Source organism: Hyla sarda, chromosome 6 (assembly GCF_029499605.1).
Source record: "Hyla sarda isolate aHylSar1 chromosome 6, aHylSar1.hap1, whole genome shotgun sequence".
NCBI classification, from domain to species: Eukaryota; Metazoa; Chordata; class Amphibia; order Anura; family Hylidae; genus Hyla; species Hyla sarda.
This window is the reverse complement of record NC_079194.1, coordinates 128,375,908-128,400,880: the sequence shown is the minus strand read 5'-3', so window position 1 is coordinate 128,400,880 and position 24,973 is coordinate 128,375,908. Positions and strand designations below refer to the sequence as shown.

The following is a 24,973-nucleotide window of genomic DNA, read 5'->3' as shown; positions in this document are numbered from 1 at the left end:
AGGTAAATGCATACAAAAACATGTTACAAGAGAGAAAATCATTTCAATTGAATCCAGCGTACCTCGCTTCTTAATAGTTTTGTTTTAATCTGTTCTTTATTATCTCCTTCTATACTCTCCAAAATCCGCAATCTCAACTCATTAACCTTATGTCCTTTCTCAAAAAAAATGTCTAGCTTCACTTGTTTCATATTTTTCTTTCTGTTTCTAACTACTTTCTTCGGGTCCTTTTTATATGTACAGATGGCGCTTTTATGTTCATTAATCCTCTGTTTAATGGTTCTCATAGTTTGCCCCACATAACCTTTCCCACAGGGGCACTTCAACAGATAAACCACTTGGGTACTATTACAGGAATGCCATCCCTTTATGGGAATTTTAGTTGTTTTTTAATCTTTCAAATCTTCCCTTATCAGATGATTGGCAATGGATTTATTCTTCCTATATATAAATCTAGGGCGATCTCGAAACAGACGGCCGACCTTCTCGTCCGCACTCAACAATTCCCAGTATTTACTTATGGTTTGTTTAATCATTTTTGAGCGACAATAGAAAAAAACAACCTCTGTCTCCTGTTGTTTTTTCTTAGGTTTATTCTTCCTCAAATCCTCTCTAGGTAATACTACTCCAACCTCTTTACTAATTTCCTCCATTTCCTTCTTATCATATCCTCTTTGTCCAAATTTTTCAATCACAATTTCTTTATTTTTCTGAAACTCACTTTCTTTATTGCAAATCCTTTTTGTTCTAATTAGTTGGCCTTTTGGTATACCTTTAAAAACCTGTGGGACATGTCCACTGTCACGATGTAATAAATTATTCCGATCTGTATCTTTCACATATTATGTGGTATCAAGCATCCCTTCTGGGTTTTTCATCACTTTTACATCTAAGTAATGTATCTCTTTATCAATCATCTCACATGAGAATTCAATGAGAGAATGGTATCCATTAACCCCTTCCAGCAAATGGACGTTTATGAACTTCCATTTTTCCTGTAACTTAAGGCAAATGGATGTTCATAAACGTCCAATACATTTTCTATCTCCATGTCTGTTGGAATGGTGATAGAAACGTCATCGCAGCTGTTCTGAACAGCTGGTCGATGACATTATGCAGCTTGGGACCAATCAGAAGGGTCCATTGCTGCTGATCGTTGTCATTAGTCAGTCAGTGACTGACTAATGACAAGGACTTGCAGGGTTCCGGGCTGATCGGGTCTCTGGTGATCCGATAGCCTGGAAAATAGGGATGATCGGAGCTGTCAGAGACAGCTCCGATCATCCTGAGGGATAGGAAAGAGGTGGCAGCTGCTACCTCTCTCCTATCCCCTGCCATCGGTCGTTAGGACTAGCCGACCAATGGCAGGAGGTTAAAGTTGAAATCCCCTGCTCTGCCAACCCCTGGATGTCGGGGCAGAGTGGGGGGAAGATGGCCGCGGGTGCCGGGACCGGCGATTGTGGCTGGACCTGCTGCAGGCAGCATCGGGACCGGCAGAGGCAGTGGCGGAGGCAGCAATAAAGATCAGTGATAAGTGATCTTCACTGCTGCCTTCCAGGAGTTGCCAAACTACAACTCCCAGCAAGCCCAGACAGCCAAAGGCTGTCTGGGCATGCTGGGAGTTGTAGTTTTGCAACATCTGGAGGGCCACAGTTTGGAGACCACTGTGCAGTGGTGTCGAAACTGTAGCCCTTCCAGATGTTGCAAAACTACAACTCCCAGCATGCCCAGAGAGTCCATGCATGCTGGGAGTTGTAGTTCTGTAACATCTGGCCCTTCAGATGTTGCAGAACCACAACTCCCAGCATGTCTGGACAGTCTGGGCATGCTTGGAGTTGAAGTTTTGCAACATCTGGAGGGCTACAGTTTGGACACCACTGCACAGTGGTCTCCAAACTGAGGCCCTCCAGATGTTGCAAAACTACAACTCCCAACATGTCTTTCGGCTGTTTGGGCATGCTGGGAGTTGTAGTTTTGCAACAGCTGGAGGCACCCTGGTTGGGAAACACTGAGTTAAGTAACAAACTGTGTTTTGCAACCAGTGTGCCTCCAGCTGTTGCATAACTTAAACCCCCAGCATGCACGGACAGCCAAAGGGCATGCTGGTAGTGGTAGCTTTGCAACAGTTGGAGGTTTGCCCCCTTCATATACACATACCCCTACACAGCCCCCCCCCCCCAAATAAAAAAATGTAATTCTCGTATGACACTGTTTACAAAACAGAGCCTTCAGCTGTTGCAAGACAACTCCCAGCATTGCCAGACAGCGACTGACTTTCCAGGCATGCTGGAAGTTTTGCAACAGCTGGAGGCACCCTGTTTGGGGATACACTGTCAGGGTATTTTTGGTATCGGAGTCCGTCCCTATGCAAATCCCTTATTTATTCCTCAAATGCGCATGTCACTCTCTCACTTCGGAGCCCTGTCGTATTTCAAGGCAACAGTTTAGGGCCACATATGGGGTATTTCTGTACTCAGGAGAAATTGCCTAACAAATTTTGGTGGACTTTTTCTCCTTTTACCCCTTATGAATAGGTGAAGTTGGGGTCTACTCCAGCATGTCATTGTAAAACATTTTTTAATTTTTTACACTAACATGCTGGTGTTGCCACATACTTTTCATTCTCACAATAGGTAAAAGGAAAAAAAGACCCCCAAAACGCAATTTCTTGAGTACGAAAATACCCCATATGTGGACGTAAAATACTCTGCGGGCGCACAACAAGGCTCAGGAGTGAGAGCACACCATGGACATTTGAGGTGATTTGCACAGGGGTGGCTGACCGTTACAGCGGTAGTGACATAAACACAAAAAAAAAAACTCACTCACATGTGACCCCATTTTGGAAACTGCACTCCTCAAGGAACGTAACAAGGGATATAGTGAGCCTTAACACCCCACAGGTGTTTGGCGAATTTTCATTAAAGTTGGACATGAAAATGAATTTTTTTACAAAAATGCTGGTGTTATCCAAAATTTTTCATTTTTACAAGGGGTAATAGGAAAAAAAAGCCCCCCAAAATGTGTAACTCCATTTCTTATGAGTATATAAATACCCCATATCTGGATGTAAAATGCTCTGTGGGTGAACTACAGGGCTCAGAAGAGAAGGAGCGCCATTGGTCTTTTGGAGAGAGAATGTGTCTGGAATTGAAAGCCATGTGTGTTTACAAAGCCCCCATGGTGCCAGAACAATGCCCCCCCCCACATGTGACCCCAGTTTGGAAACCCCTCAAGGAATTTAATAAGGGATACAGTGAGCATTTACGCCCCACAGGTGTCTGACAGATTTTTTGAACAGTCATCCGTGAAAATGAAAAATTGAATTTTTCATTTGCACAGCCCACTGTTCCAAAGATCTATCAAAGGCCAGTGGGGTGTAAATGCTCACTGCACCCCTTATTACATTATGTGAGGGGTGTAGTTTCCGAAATAGGGTCCCATGTGGGGGGGTCCACAGTTCTCGCACCACGGGGGGCTTTGTAAATACTCATGACCCCCGACCTCCATTCCAAACAAAGTATCTCTCAAAAAGCCCAATGGCGCTCCTCAGAAGAAATGGGGTTACATATTTTGTGGGGCATTTTCTCCTATTACCTCTTGTAAAAATGGTAAGTTTGGGGGGAAAAAACTGAATTTCAGTGAAATTTTTTTTTTCATTTACACATCTGACTTTAACGAAAAGTCGCCAAACAACTGTGGGGTGTTATGGCTCACTGGACCCCTTGTTACGTTCTTTGAGAGGTGTAGGTTCCAAAATAGCATGCCATGTGAGTTTTTTTTTTTTTTTGCTGTTCTGGCACCATAGGGGCTTCCTAAATGCGACATGCCCCATAAAAACCATTTCAGCAAAATTTGCTTTCTAAAAGCCAAATGTGGCTCCTTCTCTTCTGAGCCCTCTACTGTGTCCGCCGAGCACTTTACATCCACATATGAGGTATTTCCTTACTCAAGAGAAATTGGGTTACAAATTTTGGGTAAATTTCTCTCCTTTTACCCCTTGTAAAAATAAAAAAAACTGGGTCTACAAGAACATGCAAGTGTAAAAAATGCAGATTTTGAATTTTCTCCTTCACTTCGCTGCTATTCCTGTGAAACACCTAAAGGGTTAACAAACTTACTGAATTTAATTTTGAATACTTTGAGGGGTGCAGTTTTTATCATGGGGTCATTTATGGGGTATTTCTAATATGAAGGCCCTTCAAATCCACTTAAAAACTGAACTGGTCTGTGAAAAATTCTGAATTTGAAAATTTTGTGAAAAATTCGAAAATTGCTGCTGAAGTTTGAAGCCCTCTGATATCTTCCAAAAGTAAAAAAAAATGTCAACTTTATGATGCAAACATAAAGTAGACATATTGTATATGTGAATCAATATATAATTTATTTGGAATGTCTATTTTCCTTACAAGCACAGAGTTTCAAAGTTAAATAAAATGCTACATTTTCACATTCTTCATGAAATTTTGGAATTTTTCACCAAGAAATGATGCAAGTATCGACAAAATTTTACCGCTATGTTAAAGTAGAATATGTCATGAAAAAACATTCTCGGAATCAAATTCATAAGTAATAGCATCCTAGAGTTATTAATGCTTAAAGTGACAGTGGTAAAATGTGCAAAAAACACTCTAGTCCTTAAGGTGAAAAGGGGCTTGGTCCTTAAGGGGTTAAGATATTCTACATATTCGAGAAGCTGGGGTCATCTGTCCATCCAGAGGACGAACACATTGTCCCCATAATGGACCCACAGCTCCACCTTCTCACTCAGGACATTTCCTTTAACAAAATTATCCTCAAACTTACACATAAATATTTTAGCCAGACTTGGAGCCACAGGGGACCCCATCGAAGTCCCCTGTTTCTGGAAGAAAAACTCCTCCCCAAATCTGAAATAGTTTCTGTAGAGAATGATCTCCAGTAGATCTGTCAGAAATCTAATTTTAGCAATGCTTAAAGTGCTATCTTTAATAAGATGTTCCTTAATAGCAAGTATATCCTCTTGTGTAGGGATGTTAGTGTATAAACTCTTAATGTCTCGAGTGCATAGTAGAGCCCCCTGGACGTCTTTTAGCTCTGCTATACAGTCCAGAAACTGATTAGTATCACATAAACAATTAGTGATGTAACGATTTTTAAAAGGTAGCTATCAACCAACATAGATTGCCAAAGGGTTCAAAATTGAGTCATTTTTTGTGCACCTTTGGCAACAAATACAGCACTGGGGTGCAGGGAAAATCATTCATTAGAGCACTTTTTTCTTGCACACTTAAAAGGAGAGAAACCCTTATAATGTCCCATCATCTCGGGGGTTGACTCCATTTTGAGCCCTTTGGCAATCTAAGTTGATAGCTACCTTCAAAAAATTGTTGCATCACTTCCTAATTGTTTAAGTGATACTAATCAGTTTCTGGACTGTATAGCGTAGCTAAAAGATGTCCAGGGGGCTCTGCTATGCACTCGAGACATTAAGAGTTTATACTCGAACATCCCTACACAAGAGGGTATACTTGCTATTAAGGAACATCTTATTAAAGATAGCACTTTAACCAATGCTAAAATTTTATTTCTGATGGTTCTACTGGAGATCATTCTCTACAGAAACTATTACAGATTTGGGGAGGAGTTTTCCCTCCAGAAACATGGGACTTCGATGGGGTCCCCTGTGGCTCCAAGTCTGGCTAACATATTTATGTGTAAATTTGAGGATAATTTTGTTAAAGGGCATGTCCTGAGTGAGAAGGTGGGTCTGTGGGTCTGTTATGGGGACGATGTGTTCGTCCTCTGGACGAGCGCATGACCCCAGCTTCTCGAAAATGTAGAATATCTTAATGGATGCCATCCTCTCATTGAATTCTCATGTGAGATGAATGAAAAAGAGATACATTACTTAAATGTAAAAGTGATGAAAAACCCAGAAGGGATGCTTGATACCACATAATATGTGAAAGATACAGATCGGAATAATTTATTACATCGTGACAGTGGACATGTCCCACAGGTTTTTACCAAAGGTATACCAAAAGGCCAAATAATTAGAACAAAAATGATTTGCAATAAAGAAAGTGAGTTTGAGAAAAATAAAGAAATGGTGATTGAAAAATTTGTACAGAGAGGATTTGATAAGAAGGAAATGGAGGAAATTAGTAAAGAGGTTGGTGCATTACCTAGAGAGGATTTGAGGAAGAATAAACCTAAGAAAAAACAACAGGAGACAGAGGTTGGTTTTTTCTCTACCTATTATTGTCACTCAAAAATTATTAAACAAACCATTTGTAAATACTGGGGCTTGTTGAACGCAGACGAGAAGGTTGGCCGTCTGTTTCGAGATCACTCTAGATTTATATATAGGAAGAATAAATCTATTGCCAATTATCTGATAAGGGCAGATGTGAAAGATAAAAAAACAGGGAAACAGACATTCCTAGGGGCCAGTCGGGCACATTTGCCTGCCTGTCGTGCCAGAACTGTAATACTATCATCAAAGCTGACATAGTAACACATCGCATGAGGGGGACTAAAATTCCTATCAAGGGATGGCATTCCTATAATAGTACCCAAGTGGTTTATCTGTTGAAGTGCCCCTGTGGGAAAGGTTATGTGGGGCAAACTATGAGAACCATTAAACAGAGGATTAATGAACATAAAAGCGCCATCCGTACATATAAAAAGGACCCGAAGAAAGTAGTCAGAAACAGAAAGAAAAATTTGAAACAAGTGTAGCTAGACATTTTTTTTGCAAAGAGACATAAGGTTAATGAATTGAGATGGCAGATTTTGGAGAGTATAGAAGGAGATAATAAAGAACAGATTAAAACAAAACTATTAAGAAGTGAGGTACGCTGGACACTTTACAGCCCCATGGGATCAACGAGATTTGTAACTTTAATGTGTTCCTTTGAATATTTTTGCTGCTTCTATCCAAATCCATATACGGTACATTGAAATGATTTTCTCTCTTGTAACATGTTTTTTGAGAAGTGAAATCTTGCGAGAGTTTCTGATCTATGTATTGTGGTGATGGGAATTTGCACCATGCTTGACATGGGAGGCGTTGCCTCTGAAACGTTGCAGACGTTCCTACCAGACCTGCAGTGTATGGAGACGGCTGAATGAGAGAGTGCTAGTGCAGTTGCACATGGAAGCCTGAGAAGCCTTACATGTCTCCTACCAATATCTTGCAGACGATTTGACACACTTTGGGTGAATACTTATTGTTGGATTTTTATGTTGTGAGATTACCATAACACTGAGGCTATCTTTTAGTGAACTGGCTTTTTCCTGTTGGAGTCTGTTCTCCCAAACTATAAGTCTTATGATTCATTGCTTGTAATTGTGAGATCACTTTACTCCCTCCCACACATCAGCCATCCCACTCATTGAAACACACCTGTGATCCCTTCCATGTAATAGACCAGTGTTTTCTCACCAGGGTGCCTCCAGCTGTTGCAAAACTACAATTCTTGCAGAATGATCTCCCTCCCACCCAGGGGTCACTCCACCCATTAAAGCAAAGACAGGCTCCTTCTGAACACCTGACTAGTGATGTATTTTCTCGAACCGCATTGAAACCTGGGAAAACTTGAGACGCCAGTCATTTTGTATGCTGTGAAAAATAAACTTTGAGGCAAAGATCTTATAAGAATACCGAGACCACTATGAAAAAAAAGCCCATAAGACCCCTTTAAGGTTCTCTAGCTGTCGAAAAGTCCAAATTACTAAAGCTACTGGATGAGAACCTTCATGGATTGATTACTCGTGGTGTAAGGTGCAATATAGGAGTCCACTTTACTCATCCCTTTGGAGATAATCTGCGACACAACACACAGAAAGATGTATTCAGGGAAGTTCCCCTGATTTGGAAGACAGGTTAGTACTGGCCCAAACAGAGGTCAATAAAAGAGAACAGTGAAAGACAAAAAGGCCCTTGTTCAGCTCTAGCCTTTCTTGTAAGACAAAATCTCCCTCTTGGGGGCTAAGATAATGTAGAAAAATATCCTCACAGTATAGACATGGAACTTGGATTAGGAACAATGACTTGTTAGCAGGTTACATGAAGCCTGTAAGGTATGCCTGACTTTAGTAAACCTAGGTCCACAATACTTGGGATAGCAGAGCTGAGGGAAAAACATGTGGCATTGGCAAAGGACATGCCTGCATTAACTAGAACCCCTTTGGACCCCTAGGAGAGGAAGGCTGGGCTAGAAACTCTCTTGCAATTTCTGAATAGGAGACCATAAGTGACCAAATGGTCATTCAGCTGTACAATGAAATACAAGACATGTGATCAACTTTAACCCTTAGAAATATTTAATACCTCAGTGTATGCTTTAGATTAAAAGGTAATGTACAAAAACACAGTGAATGTCTCCAGTACCTGAAATACACAACATCCAGAAAACCTTTTAATACATAGCCACCTGACAATCTTTAGTGGGTAGCAGCTGGAACTCCTGCACTGTGACACCACACATGCCAGTATTTTTTAGCTGAAACAAGGAGTGGAACCAACCAAGTAAAAAACTATAAAGGAAAGATTTTCAGATTTGTTTTCTGTGTTTGGACTCACTACTGATGTTAGCTAAAATGCTAACCAAATACTGACTAAAATATGATATGTGAACTCAGCCTAACAGTCCTGGAATGTATATTCTCTCTGTTTGCCTGGGGAGATGTGAATGTGTATAGGATCTACATGTGTTAGCGTCTGCCCCCTCAGAATATCACAGCATCATATATCAAAGAAATATATACTGTGTGTCAATACCAGGGGAGGCCCCAGCATTGAGCGGCACCAGATGTGTGTGATATGTGCAGGAGACTCCAGCACTGGACGAAGGCCAAACCCAGCACAATCAGGAAAGCCTGAGATCCCACTGACCTGTGTCTGCCCTATGTTGTGCTCCCGTCCTGATGCTACTGCTACTGACTGGTGGGGCCTCTCTATGGGTAGAGCTAATTGTTTCGGCAGAGATTTTTACGACATTATGTTTAAAATTTACTGTTAGATCTAAATGAAATGTATATTTCAGGCTATATAACCAGAGCATGTCTTGCTCTGTAAATTACACAGCAGAAGACATAACCTTAGATTTCTGCTGCCCTTTTCCACTCTCCATTTTCCCTGTGGAAAGGACATCAAAAAGTGACATGCTACTAAAGATTTTCCACGCAGATTTAAATTTACACGGTGCACAAAAATATGAGCAGCAATTTACAATGCCAACTAAGGCAAATTCCAATTAAAAACAATGGAATGAATGTTACACAAGGTTAAGGTGACTAGAAGACTAAGCTCTAGGTGCCACGTGAAATTCCTGAGCTCTAATACAAAACTTGTATCCCAAGTCCAGTAAAAAACCTAGATAACACTACAACAAATTGTCAGCTGTGAGATTTATTGTATTTGTATATTCAGTAGCAGATTATAAAATATCTAGTATTCCTTGACGCCCAAATATTTATCATGTAACATGGGACACGCGTGTTGCTGATACTGAACAGAATCGCCCTTCTTGGTTATGTTCCAGTCAGTCACTGAATCCACAGACTGCTGCCGCATATTGACACTGCAAAAAGGCTAAGAACTATGGCTCCCAAAGGGAGAGTATTTTCTCTTTGGGTCCATGCGTCCGTTGTCATGATTTAAGGGGTACTCTGTTTTTTAATCAACCGGTGCCAAAAAGTTAAACAGATTTGTAAATTAGTCTATTTAAAAATCTGAATCTTTACAGTACTTATCAGCTGCTGTATGCTCCACAGGAAGTTGTATACTGTTTTCTGCCTGACCACAGTGCCTCTCTGCTGCCACTTCTGTCTATGTCAGGAACTGTCCAGAGCAGAGGCATATTCCTATAGCAAACCTCACCTTCTCTGGACAGTTCCTGACAGAGGTGTTTGCAGAGAGCACTGTGGTCAGACAGAAAAGAACAATACCACTTCCTCTGGAGCATACAGCAGCTGATAAGTACTGGATGGATTAAGATTTTTATAAAGAAGTCATTTACAAATCTGAATTCGGGTAGAAAACAGACATGGTGCACATCTACAATCTTGTATAATGATCTGATTGCTTCTCAGCATAATATCAAAAACTAACAGGTTGTTAGTATACATTTTTGATCAAAAAGTACAAGCCCACTCGCCACGTCAAGGCCACCTATGTGCGGCGTCCGTTGCTGCCGTGTCTGCGGGGAGGTGCGACCCATGGACTGGTTTGAGTGGCATTGGAGCCGCTCTGCCAGTGGGTCGTTTCCCCCCGGTGGGCACTGGTGTCGCGGCGGTGGTGGTCACCGCCCAGTGCTACGCCATTTTATGCTAGGGACGTTAGGGACCCACTCTAAATAGGTGGCCTTGACGTGGCGAGTGGGCTTGTACTTTTTGATCAAAAATGTATACTAACAACCTGTTAGTGTTTGATATTATGCTGAGAAGCAATCAGATCATTATACATGATTGTAGATGTGCACCATGTCTGTTTTCTACCCGAATTCACACTGTGTTTTCTATCCCCTCCTTTTTTTTTTTTGTTTGAACATGTGCTGCACTCTTCCCCACCCCCTTAGCCCAACCCTATATAAGTAGTAGTTAGCTACACAAGGGCCATTTCTTTCCTAGCAGCCTCCCAGTCTGACTGGGAGAGCATGGTAAGTGAGCTATTACACCTTGTTCTCACTGGCGTGGTGCTGTGCGGCGTCCGTTGCTGCCATGGCACCGTGTCTGCAGGGAGGTGCGACCCATAGACTGGTTTGAGTGGCAATGGGGCCGCTCTGCCAGTGGGTCGTTTCCCCCCCCGTGGGCACTGGTGTCGCGGCGGTGGTGGTCACCGCCCAGTGCTACGCCATTTTATGCTAGGGACGTTAGGGACCCACTCTAAATAGGTGGCCTTGACGTGGCGAGTGGGCTTGTACTTTTTGATCAAAAATGTATACTAACAACCTGTTAAGTTTTTGATATTATGCTGAGAAGCAATCAGATCATCATACAAGATTGTAGATGTGCTCCATGTCTGTTTTCTACCCAAATTCACACTGTGTTTTCTATCCCCCTTTTTTTTTTGCTTTAACATGTGCTGCACTCTTCCCCACCCCCTCAGCCCAACCCTATATAAGTAGTAATTAGCTACACAAGGGCCATTTCTTTCCTAGCAGCCTCCCAGTCTGACTGGGAGAGCATGGTAAGTTAGCTATTACACCTTGTTCACACTGGTGTGGTGCTGTTCGGTGTCCGTTGCTGCCGTGGCGCCGTGTCTGCGGGGAGGTGCGACCCATAGACTGGTTTGAGTGGCATTGGGGCCGCTCTGCCAGTGGGTCGTTTCCCCCCCCCCCCCCCCCCCCCCGTGGGCACTGGTGTCGCGGCGGTGGTGGTCACCGCCCAGTGCTACGCCATTTTATGCTAGGGACGTTAGGGACTCACTCTAAATAGGTGGCCTTGACGTGGCGAGTGGGCTTGTACTTTTTGATCAAAAATGTATACTAACAACCTGTTAAGTTTTTGATATTATGCTGAGAAGCAATCAGATCATCATACAAGATTGTAGATGTGCACCATGTCGGTTTTCTACCCGAATTCATTTACAAATCTGTTTAACTTTTTTGGCACCAGTTGATGTTAAAAAAAAATCTTTATATATGTGTCTGGGGAAAATGGGTGACAAGTATTATGGCTGTTATTACAGCTCCAGAGGGAGCCTAGCTTTTTAAGAAAAAATTAAGCAAAGCAACCTGTTACCCGTTTTATGCTGCCTAAACAGCAGGCAGCGTGAAACAGACACAGGAAGTGCTATCTTGCGCACTATTATTTCCTCTTAAATGGAGTTTGATTTAGAAAAAGCTGCTGGGACCCAGGTATTTAGTCAGCTCTCCTTATACTCAAATCAGCCCTATAGATGGTTTCATGAGGCGCTGACTGAACATTAACACAGTAGATGTATAAGCACAAGAAGGTTTATTTTCCCACAATGCAACATTTTTCACAGTAATAGCGCACACTTTATCAGATGCCTGCCAAAACTGCGTACAGGCAACGTAAAACATTTTGCATTGTTGGAAAATTGTGCATGAATTTAAAGGGTCCAGGATTAGGTAATTGTTTCTGTCCTTTAATTTCACTCATGATAAAAGATAAGGGATTTTTCCTTTGCATAAGAAGATGGCCATCAGTACATCCTTTTGCAGTGCCCCACTGCAGGGCTTTTTCCATTATTTATTTGTTGTTGGATGTGATTACTCTTCAACCCCTAAAGGACTCAGCATTTTTCATTTTTTTCCTCCTTACCTTTTAAAAATCATAACCCTTTCAATTTTCCACCTAAAAATCCATATTATGGCTTATTTTTTGCGTCACCAATTCTACTTTGCAGTGACATTAGTCATTTTACCCAAAAATTCATGGCGAAACGGAAAAAAAAATCATTGTGCGACAAAATCGAAGAAAAAATGCTATTTTTTAACTTTTGGGGGCTTCCGTTTCTACACAGTACATTTATCTTTATTCTATAGGTCCATACGGTTAAAATGATACCCTACTTATATAGGTTTGATTTTGTCGTACTTCTGGAAAAAATCATAACTACATGCAGGAAAATGTATACGTTTAAAAATGTCATCTTCTGACCCCTATAACTTTTTTATTTTTCGACGTACAGGGCGGTATGAGGACTCATTTTTTGCACCATGATCTGAAGTCTTTATCGGTACAATTTTGGTTTTGATCGGACTTTATGATACATTTTTATTAATTTTTTAATGGTATAAAAAGTGACCAAAAAAGAAGCTTTTTGGGACTTTGGAATTTTTTTGCGCGTACGCCATTGACCTTGCAGTTTAATTAATTATATATTTTTATAGTTCGGACATTTACGCATGCGGCGATACCACATATGTTTATTTTTTTTAATTTACACTGTTTAATTTTTTTTATGGGAAAAGGGGGGTGATTCCAACTTTTATTAGGGAAGGGGTTAAATGACCTTTATTAACACTTTTTTTAAACTTTTTTTTGCAGTGTTATAGGTCCCATAGGGACCTATAACATTGCACACACTGATCTCTCATGCTGATCACTGGCGTGTATTAACACGCCTGTGATCAGAGTTATCGGCGCTTGACTGCTCCTGCCTGGATTATTTAGTCTCTACCCCCCCTTCCCCTTAGCATCATCCCTGTGCCACTGGACTGAATCCACTGCCACAGAACAGCGGTGAAGCTGGGGGGGGGGGGAGTCTAGAGAATCCTGTGGGGTTCATGAGTCTCGTCTCCCCTCCCACCTCACATTCCCCCCCTTTAACACACATTGCCCGCCTCCTGCCCCACGCGACTCACTCACTGTCACAGAGCAAGGAGCAGGTGGCGACTACCGTAGTCCTGGTGTGACTGCGTGGGTTCTGGGATGACAAGTGATGTCCCCCTGCGCAATCATCATTCAGAGAGCCGGCCACCGCAGCTCACTAGTTGAAAGTGACAGCGTGCTTTCTGACATAGATTTTTTTTTTCTGGGGCGGGGGGGGGGGGTCCTTATATTCAGGGGCCCTTATATTCGGGAGACCTTATATTTGGGGGGAAGGCCTTATATTTAGCCAGAATGCAAAATGAGCAATAGGCCTTATTTTTGGGGATGTCGTATTTTCAGGGAAAGACAGTGCCCGCCCACAGAACAATGGACATCCTGCAGGACCACTCAAGGTCACCTGACATGTGAAACCACTGGGCCCAGTCAGCTCAGGGGCTCTCTCTTCTGCTGGTTTTCCCACTAGGCTGTGTACTACACTTTCAAGCTGCATAAACCAGACTTTGGTGTAAAAATTTCATTATTCATTATTTAAGAAATGACCTGTAAGCTTTTGGTCCCCCTCCAAAATTAAGTAATCTGTCATTTAATTTTGTACGTTTGGACATCAAAATCAACAGTAAAAAAGTTGACCTAATTGAAAAATTGGCAAATTCAAGATGACCATCCACTCACTTTTTTACCGCTGCTGGACACTTCTTAAGCATCTTTATTTAACAATTGGGAAACCAAACTGAAGAGAAATGACCTTAACAAACCTATACTAGTGGGCTGGTTGAAAGTCAGGAAAACAGTGGTAAATGAGGTGTGGCGGAAGACGCAGTATAGGATTATGCATTCTAAAACTCGTGATGGGCCTGATCACATTAAGGCGAGTCCTATAGGTGGACTGTGAGGGTTCGACTTTTTGCATGGACTGATTACCTGCCCCTCCATACATTCTGGGGTGAACTTTTGCACTTAGTGAGTAGAAAGCTGGCGAAACAAATTTGAGCTGCTTATGTTCTCTGCTGTATTGTAGCTTGTACTTGCTGCTGGGACCCCCTCAATCTCTGACATTCCAGTAATCCACTGCATCGAGAGAACTCTGCTCTGTGCCGCATTATGCGCGACCACAGCCATCACACCCCCTCCCATAGACATTAACCCCTTAAGGACTCAGCCCTTTTCCCCCTTAAAGACCGTTTTTGCAATTCTGACCACTATCACTTTATGCAGTAATAACTCTGGAATGCTTTTACCGATTATTCTGATTCCAAGATAGTTTTTTGTGACATATTCTACTTTAACACAGTGGTAAATTTTCGTTGTTACTTGCATCCTTTCTTGGTGAAAATTTTTTTCACAAATTTGAAAATCTCTGCTCGTAAGGAAAATGGTAATTCCAAATAAATTATATATTGATTCACATATGCAATATGTTTACTTTATATTTGCATCATAAAATTTACATATTTTTACTTTTGGAAAACATCAAAGGGCTTCAAAGTTCAGTAGCAATTTACCAATTTTTCACAAAATTTTCAAAATCTGAATTTTTCAGGGACCAGTTCCGTTTTGAAGTGGATTTGAGGGGGCCTCATATTAGAAATAGCCCATAAATGGCCCAATTATAAAAACGGCACCCCCACCCACCCCAATGTATTCAAAATGATATTCAGAAAGTTTTTTTTAACCCTTTAGGTGTTTCACAGGAATAGCAGCAAGGTGAAGGAGAAAATTCAAAATCTTCATTTTTTACACTCACATGTTTCTTGTAGACCCAGTTTTCGAAATTTTACAAGGTGTAAAAGGAAAAAAAGCCCCCCAAACATTGTAACCCAATTTCTCTCGAGTTTAAATACCTCATATGTGGATGTCCGGTGCCCTGTGGATGCACTACAAGGCTCAGAAGGGAAGGAGCGATTTTGGAGAGTGAATTTTTCTGAAATGGATTTTGGGGGGCATATTACATTTAGGAAGCCCCTATGGTGCCAGAACAGCAAAAAAAACACAACATGGCATACTATTTTGGAAACTACACCCCTCAAGGAACGTAACAAGGGGTCCAGTGAGCCTTAACACCTCACAGGTGTTTGACGACTTTTCGTTAAAGTCGGAGGTGTAAATAAAAAAATGTTTTCACTAAAATGCTGGATTTCCCCCAAATTAAAATTTTTTACAAGGTGTTACAGGAGAAAATGCCCCCCAAAATTTGTAACCCCCATCTCTTCTGAGTATGGAAATACGCCATATGTGGACGTCAAGTGAACTGCGGATGCATGACAATGCTCAGAAGAGAAGAAGTCACATTTGGCTTTTGGAAAGCAAATTTTGCTGAAATGATTTTTGGGGGGCATGTCGCATTTATGAAGCCCTTATATGCCAGAACAGCAACAAAAAAAAAAACCACATGGCATACTATTTTGGAAATTACACCCCTCAAGGAATGTAACAAGGGATACAGTGAGCCTTAACACCCCACAGGTGCTTGACAAATTTTCACTGAAGTTGGACGTGAAAATGAAAAATTAGATTTTTCTCACTAAAATGCTGGTGTTACCCAAATTTTTCATTTTCACAAAGGGTAATTGGAGAAAAAGCCTCCCAAAATTTGTAACCCATATGTGGATGTAAAGTGCTCTGTGGGTGAACTAAAATGCTCAGAAGAGAAGGAGCGCCATTGAGCTTTTGGTGAGAGAATTTGGTTGGAATACAAAGCCCCCCGTGGTGCCAGAAAAGAGAACAACCCCCCACATATGACCCCATTTTGGAAACTACACCCCTCACAGAATTTAATAAGGGGTGCAGTGAACATTTACACCCCACTGGAGTTTAACAGATCTTTGGAACAGTGGGCTGTGCCAATGAAAAATAAAATTTTTCATTTTCACGGACCACTGTTCCAAAAATGTGTCAGACACCTGTGGGGTGTAAATGCCCACTGTACCCCTTATTACATTCCGTGAGGGGTGTAGTTTCCAAAATGGGGTCACATATGGGGGGTGGTCCACTGTTCTGGCACTATGGGGGCTTTGTAAACACACATGGCCTTCAATTTCGGACACATTCTCTCTCCAAAAGCCCAATGGCGCTCCTTCTCTTCTGAGCATTGTAGTTTGACCGCAGAGCACCTTTCATCCACATATGGGTTATGTTCTTACTTAGAAGAAATGGGGCTACAAATTTTGGGGGGCATTTTTCCTATTATCCCTTGTGAAAATGAAAAATGTAGGCTAACACCAGCATTTTAGTGAAATTTTTTTTTTCATTTTCACATCCAACTTTAACGGAAATTCGTCAAACACCTGTAGGGTGTTAAGGCTCACTGCACCCCTTGTTACATTCCGTGAGGGGTGTAGTTTCCAAAATGGGGTCACATCTGGGTATTTATTGTTTTGTGTTTATGTCAGAACCGCTGTAAAATCAGCCACCCCTGTGCAAATCACCAATTTAGACCTCAAATACACATAGTCCGCTCTTACTCCTGAGCCATGTTGTGCGCCCGCCGAGCACTTTACGCCCACATATGGGTTAGTTCTGTACTCAGGAGAAATTGTGTTACAAATTTTGAGGGTCTTTTTTTCCTTTTACAGGAATTTTTTACACTAACATGCTGGTGTAGACCCCAACTTTACCTTTTCATAAGGGGTAAAAGGAGAAAAAGCCCCCCAAAATTTGTAACGCAATTTCTCCCGAGTACAGACATATGCTATATGTGGCCCTAAACTGTTTCCTTGAAATACAATAGGGCTCCAAAGCAAGAGAGCACCATGCGCATTTGAGGCCTAAATTGGGGATTTGAATCCGCCACAAAAATACCCTACGGCAGTGTTTCCCAAATGGGGTGTCTCCAGCTGTTGCAAAACTCCCAGCATGCCTGGACAGTCATTTGCATTTCAAACTTGCAGCAGAAAACTCGCTGTAAACCCGCCCTTGTGAATGTAACCTGTACATTCACATGGGGTGGGGGGGACTTTCAGCTGTTGCAAAACTACAACTCCCAGCATTCACTGACAGACCATACATGCTGGGAGTTGTACAGCTGGAGGCACATTGGTTGTGAAACACTGAGAGTTTGTTACTTAACTCAGTGTTTTGCAACCAGTGTGCCTCCAGCTGTTGCAAAACTAGAACTCCCAGCATGTACAGTCTCTCAGTGCATGCTGGGAGTTGTATTTTAGCAACAGCTGGAGGCACACTGGTTGCAAAGCACTGAGTTAGGTAACAAACTCTGTTTTGCAACCAATGTGTCTCCAGCTGTTGCAAAACTGCAACAATCAGCATGTATTGACAGTTGAAGGGCATGCTGAGAGTTGTAGTTTTGCAACAGCTGGAGGCACACTGCTACAACTCCCAGCATGCCCTTTGGTAGTCTGTGCATATTGGGAGTTGTAGTTATGCAACAGCTGGATACACACTTTTTCCTAGAAAAATGTGCCTCCAGCTGTTGCATAACTACAACCCCCAGCATGCACATACTACCAAAGGGCATGCTGGGAGTTGTTGTTGGAACTCCAGCTGTTGCAAAACTACAACTCCCAGCATGTCCTTTGGCTTTGCATGCTGAGGGTTGTTGCTAAGAAACATCAGGAGGTGAACAGGCCTCACCTCCTGCTTTATCCTGCCATCGGGACCACCGCCGCTGCTGCCACCACTCCTGCTGCTCCTGTCACCGCCACCGGGGTCGTTCCGATCGATCAATCACGTGATCGTGAGGCGGCAACCGTGCCACCTCACTCCTGCTGGGTAAGGGTGAATGGGGCTGTCTCAGACAGCCCCATTCACCCCTTTTTTGGGGTCACCGGGTCACCAGACCAGAGACCCGATTAACCCGGAATAGCTGCAAATTGCTGGACCCCCCCAGGGGTTTGCACGGGGTGCCTGCTGATAGATATCAGACGTCACTCCGGTCCGGTCCCCGCCCGGCGAGCGGTGGGGATTGGAATTCTCACAGGCGTACTTGTATGCCCTGCATCCTTAAGGTCTCAGCATGCAGGGCATATGCATATGCCCTGCGTCCTGAAGAAGTTAATGGAGGGGGGGTGATGACCACAGTCGCCCGAAGCCTAGCATTGCTAGCATTCTAAGCATAAGTGTTCCGAACGCCTGGGTGCTGGGTCGGAGATTACGTGAGTCCCAGCGACCAGATCCCCCATGATCAGACATCTTATCCCCTAAGGATATAGGGTATAAAATGTCTAGGGGCAGAATACCCCTTTAAGGAATGCAAGCTTGTGTTCTGGTACTCTTTAAGCTTGTTTAGCAGTTGTTTAGAATACTTTGAAGCATATTTGATCTAAAGGGGACCTGTCATCAGAATTTAGCATTATGTAACCACTGGAAGTGAATTATAGCTGTTAATAAAAACTTCCCTACCATGTCTTGTAGGGTAATTTCAGTTATCCAAAATGCCAGAAATTATAGTTTTATTCTCATGCATGCACCGTATGCAGATTGGCCCCAGGTAGTCATGAAGGTCAGGAGCAGGGTGCAACTAGTCATGGCATAATTGACAAGCAAAGCGTGAACAAAACTCATTATGCACTTTTTGGATAACTGAAACTACCTTGCATCTTATAATATAATTTCCTTTATTAATATAGCGCCATTATAGTCCACAGTCCTGTACAGTGTACACTGACATTGGTCCCTGTCCCCATTAGGGCTCACAATCTAAATTTACCTATTCATTTGTTTTGACAGCTGTAATGTAATCATAGTGGTCATATATATATACATATATATATATATATATATATATATATATATATATATCCTAAATTCTTATGACTGGTTTCTTTTAATGGCAGCCATCTTATTTTTATTTTCGGAGAACATGCAGAGCTGGGTTAGACATGATTCACAATGCAATGATGTCAGTGCTGTGATGATGCCGCTTATCTCTTCTGTCTATTATGTTCTCTATTAGAACATTTGATGGTGTCTGATGTTGTTTTTGTGTCTTTTTCATCACCATAATGATGTTCTGTGCGGGGATCTGTCACATGACTCTTTGTAAGATTGCAACAGTGTCCATTTTATTACCAACACAATTCAATGTCCCTCTGTAAGTGCATAAAACCCAATGTAAATTGATTAAAAGTATCTGTTGGAAAGTGTCGCTTTTTCCTCAACCATCTACCTAATGGGAACAAAGCAGAACATTCTCTCTGATTTTTTTTATTAACCTTATCAAGGATTCGCTGGAATTGAAAGCGATGGTTCAGATACATTTTAATTATCATTGCTAAGTCATACATTGGTATCCAACCAGGGCCGGTTTTTAGACTAAGTAAGGCCCTGAGCAAAATTAAAAATAGGGCCCTGAATTACGTGACCAAAGATCTTCCTGGTTTCCTCTGTTTTGTGATATACAGGGTGGGCCATTTATATGGATACACCTTAATAAAATGGGAATGGTTGGTGATATTAACTTCCTGTTTGTGGCACATTAGTATATGTGAGGGGGGAAACTTTTCAAGATGGGTGGTGACCATGGCTGCCATTTTGAAGTCGGTCATTTTGAATCGAACTTTTGTTTTTTCAATAGGAAGAGGGTCATATGACACATCAAACTTATTGGGAATTTCACAAGAAAAACAATGATGTGATTGGTTTTAACATAACTTTATTCTTTCATGAGTTATTTACAAGTTTCTGACCACTTATAAAATGTATTCAATGTGCTGCCCATTGTGTTGGATTGTCAATGCAACCCTCTTCTCCCACTCTTCACACACTGATAGCAACACCGCAGGAGAAATGCTAGCACAGGCTTCCAGTATCCGTAGTTTCAGGTGCTGCACATCTCGTATCTTCACAGCATAGACAATTGCCTTTAGATGACCCCAAAGATAAAAGTCTAAGGGGGTCAGATCGGGAGACCTTGGGGGCCATTCAACTGGCCCACGACAACCAATCCACTTTCCAGGAAACTGTTCATCTAGGAATGCTCGGACCGGATTCCCATAATGTGGTGGTGCACCATCTTGCTGGAAAAACTCAGGGAACGTGCCAGCTTCAGTGCATAAAGAGGGAAACACATCATTATGTAGGCCACTGGATATGCGAAATTGCTACATGATGATGTGTTTCCCTCTTTATGCACTGAAGCTGGCACGTTCCCTGAGTTTTTCCAGCAAGACACTTGTAAATAACTCATGAAAGAATAAAGTTACGTTAAAACCAAGCACATCATTGTTTTTCTTGTGAAATTCCCAATAAGTTTGATGTGTCACATGACCCTCTTCCTATTGAAAAAACTAAAGTTGGATTCAAAATAGCCGACAAAATGGCCGCCATGGTCACCACCCATCTTGAAAAGTTTCCCCCCCCACATTTACTAATGTGCCACAAACGGGAAGTTAATATCACCAACCATTCCCATTTTATTAAGGTGTATCCATATAAATGGCCCACCCTGTAGAATACACAGCACTAAGTTACTGATCACGCACCATGTGAATACGGCCTAAGATCCCAATTAGGGGAAACGTATCAAAGGCCATAATACAAACGTATCAGGGTCCACATCTAAAATTTATTGTAAATATTTTCTGTGTGTAAGAGAACGTTCACACATTTGTAACTAGCAGTAGGTTTCCACTGCAAGTTACACCACCATTCACTTGTTTGGGTACATGGACAGTCCGCAATAGTGGCAGATTTGCAGAACCGTTAAAATGAATGGTAGCATAACCCGCAGCGGATTTTCTCATTACGAGCGTGTGAATGTACCCAGAAAGAGAACTTCAGTAACAAAAAAATTCATCCACTATGTCCAGGCTGCCAAAATACTAATAAACTTTAACTAACCTTTCACCGCTCCCCAGGTGCCGCCAATACCGCAGTCCCCTCCTCCGGCCCCGGTCTTCTTCTGGCTTTTGGTGCCCGATTAAAATAATATATAATGTTAATGATCCCATACAGTGAATAGTGTATACGTAAAGAAACAAACAACCTCAAATTGCTGCTTTTTGGTCACATGATTTATTTCAGAAAATGAAATTGTGAACAAAAAGTCACATATTCACTAAAGTAAAACCAATAAAAACTACAGATAAACAGTGCCAAAAAGCAACGCTCATACATCGCCGTACATGGAAAAATTATAAAGTTATAGGGGCAGAATAGGGCAATTTTGCATACTGATTTTGTTAAAAAGTCTGAGGTTTTTTTTTTAAACCAGTACAATAATAGTAAAGCATGTACTCATGGGTATCATTTTAAATTTGACCTACAGAATAAAGAAAATATGCCCCTTTTAACATATAGTGTACTGCTTAAAAATTATACCCCCCAAAAGCTGCAAAATTGTGGTCTTCTTTTTAATTTCCCCACAAAATAATATTTTTTTGGGTTCGCTGTAAATTTTATGGTAAAATGAGCAATGTCATAACCAATTGGTCATGCAAAAATAAAAAATAAAAAAGCCTCATACGGGTCTGTGGATGGTTATATAAGAGTTATGATTCCCAGAAGATGAGAAGGAAATGGACATGGGTGAGGGGGGATGGACATGGGTGAGGGGGGGGGTGGACAGGGGGGGAATGAACATGGGTGAGAGGGGGGGAATGAACATGGGTGAGAGGGGGGGGGGAGGGAGGGACATGGTACAGTACCTTAAGCAGGCCATTTTTCTTCCCCGTTTTTCCCCTCTCCGGCAGGGCACCGACTCAGGGCTCCGGCAGGGCAATCATTCACTGCGCCACTGGAGGGAGGGGGACGCTGGGGCATGGGTCACTACACTGGGCCGGCGCAGCTTCTGCATACTTCCCCTCTCTGGGCCACAGGGGGAGGGTGAAGCTAAGGGACGCTGGGGGACGTAGGGGTATGCTGAGGCCTAGAACAGCACCCCCTGATCATCAGCATTCATATTTAGGGGTGGCACATGGGGGGCCGGTGACAAAAGTAGGGGGGGGGGGGAATTTTAAAATGTATACACACACACACCGTGCAGAACATGTTTCATTAAAAACAAAAAGTTTCCCTCTGCAAACTTTACTCTCATATCCACACATACACAGCCCCCATATACACAGCCCTGCATACACACATATATACAACCCTACATACACACATATACACAGCCCTGCATACACACATATATACAGCCTTGCATACACACATATACACAGCCCTACATACACACATATATACAGCCCTGCAGACACACATATACACACATATACACAGCCCTGCATACACACATATATACAGCCCTGCAGACACACATATACACACATATACACAGCCCCCATATACACAGCCCTGCATACACAAATATATACAACCCTACATACACACATATACACAGCCCTGCATACACACATATATGCAGCCTTGCATACACACATATACACAGCCCTACATACACACACATATACAGCCCTGCAGACACACATATACACACATATACACAGCCCTGCATACACACATATATACATCCCTGCATACACACATATATACAGCCCTGCATTCACACATATACACACATATACACAGCCCTGCAGACACACATATACACAGCCCTGCATACACACATATACACACATATATACATCCCTGCATACACACATATATACAGCCCTGCATACACATATATACACACATATATACAGCCCTGCATACACACATATATACAGCCCTGCAGACACACATATACACAGCCCTGCAGACACACATATACACAGCCCTGCATACACACATATATACAGCCCTGCATACACACATATACACACATATACACAGCCCTGCATACCCACATATATACAGTCCTGCATACACACATATATACAGCCCTGCATGCACACATATACACACATATACACAGCCCTGCATACACACATATACACACATATACACAGCCCTGCATAAACCCATATATACAGCCCTGCATACACACATATACACAGCCCTGCATACACACATATACACACATATACACAGCCCTGCATACACACACATATATACAGCCCTGCATACACACATATATACAGCCCTGCATACACACATATACACACATATACACAGCCCTGCATACACACATATATACAGCCCTGCCTACACACATATACAGAAATATACACAGCCCTACATACCCACATATATACAGCCCTACATACATACATATATACAGCCCTGCATGCACACACATACACACATATACACAGCCCTGCATACACACATATATACAGCCCTGCATACACACATATACACAGCCCTGCATACACACATATATGCAGCCCTGCATACACACATATACACAGCCCTGCATATACACATATATACAGCCCTGCATACACAGATATACACACATATATACAGCCCTGCATACACACATATATACAGCCCTGCATACACACATATATACAGCCCTGCATACACACACATATACAGTTCTGCATACACACATATATACAGCCCTGCATACACACATATACACAGCCCTGCATACACACCTATATACAACCCTGCATACACACGTATACATAGCCCTGCATACACACATATACACACATATACACAGCCCTGCATACACACATATATACAGCCCTGCATACACACATATATACAGCCCTGCATACACACATATATACAGCCCTGCATACACACATATATAAAGCCCTGCATACACACATATATACAGCCCTGCATACACACATATATACAGCCCTGCATACACACATATATACAGCCCTGCAGACACACATATACACAGCCCTGCATACACACATATACACAGCCCTGCATACACACATATACACAGCCCTGCATACACACATATATACAGCCCTGCATACACACATATACACACATATACACAGCCCTGCATACACACATATATACAGCCCTGCATACACACATATACACAGCCCTGCATACACACATATACACAGCCCTGCATACACACATATACACAGCCCTGCATACACACATATATACAGCCCTGCATTCACACATATACACACATATACACAGCCCTGCAGACACACATATACACAGCCCTGCATACAAACATATACACAGCCCTGCATACACACATATACACACATATAAAAAGCCCTGCATACACACATATATACAACCCTGTATACACACATATACACAGCCCTGCATACACACATATACACAGCCCTGCATACACACATATATACCGCTCTGCATACACACATATACACACATATACACAGCCCTGCATGCACACATATACACAGCCCTGCATACAAACATATACACAGCCCTGCATACACACATATACACAGCCCTGCATACACACAGCCTATCCCCATATACGCCACCCCCATCCTCATATACACAGCCCTCATAAGTAAATACCTCATGTGTAATTACTGTTGCCACGGTCCTTGGATGTTTGCAGCGATTGAATGCCTGTACAGTGCTGATCATGTGACTCCTCCTTTATGTGACCGATCACATGACGGAGACATCATCGCAGGTCCTGTTACAGCCTCAGGCCAGCGCACACAAACTTCCCTTCCCCTGTGGCGACGGGGAGGGAAAGTACTGTCCTAATCACACGATCTAGGCGGCCGCGAGGCCCCTTTTAGCGCGAGGCCTTAGGCGGTCGCCTAAATCGCCTAATTAGAGAGCCGCCTCTGATAAGATGTCGAGGGGAGGAGTACCCCTTTAAACTTTAAACATGACTATGGGATTCTACTAGGGAAATCATGTTTTATAATAA

General features: G+C 42.3%; 1 protein-coding gene across 1 annotated transcript in view; it reads right to left on the bottom strand.

The window, feature by feature from the left end:
* The window catches only part of LOC130276098 (protein SSUH2 homolog), a 107,529-nt gene extending 82,836 nt beyond the window's left edge, over positions 1-24,693 (bottom strand). The window contains exons 1-2 of the mRNA XM_056524998.1: positions 24,607-24,693; positions 21,085-21,149 (exon numbers count right to left, since the gene is read on the bottom strand). Of these exons, the coding sequence (XP_056380973.1) occupies positions 21,085-21,149; positions 24,607-24,678 (137 nt within the window). The 5' untranslated portion in view covers positions 24,679-24,693. The remainder of the gene's footprint in view (positions 1-21,084; positions 21,150-24,606) is intronic.
* Between the last annotated feature and the right edge of the window lie 280 nt (positions 24,694-24,973).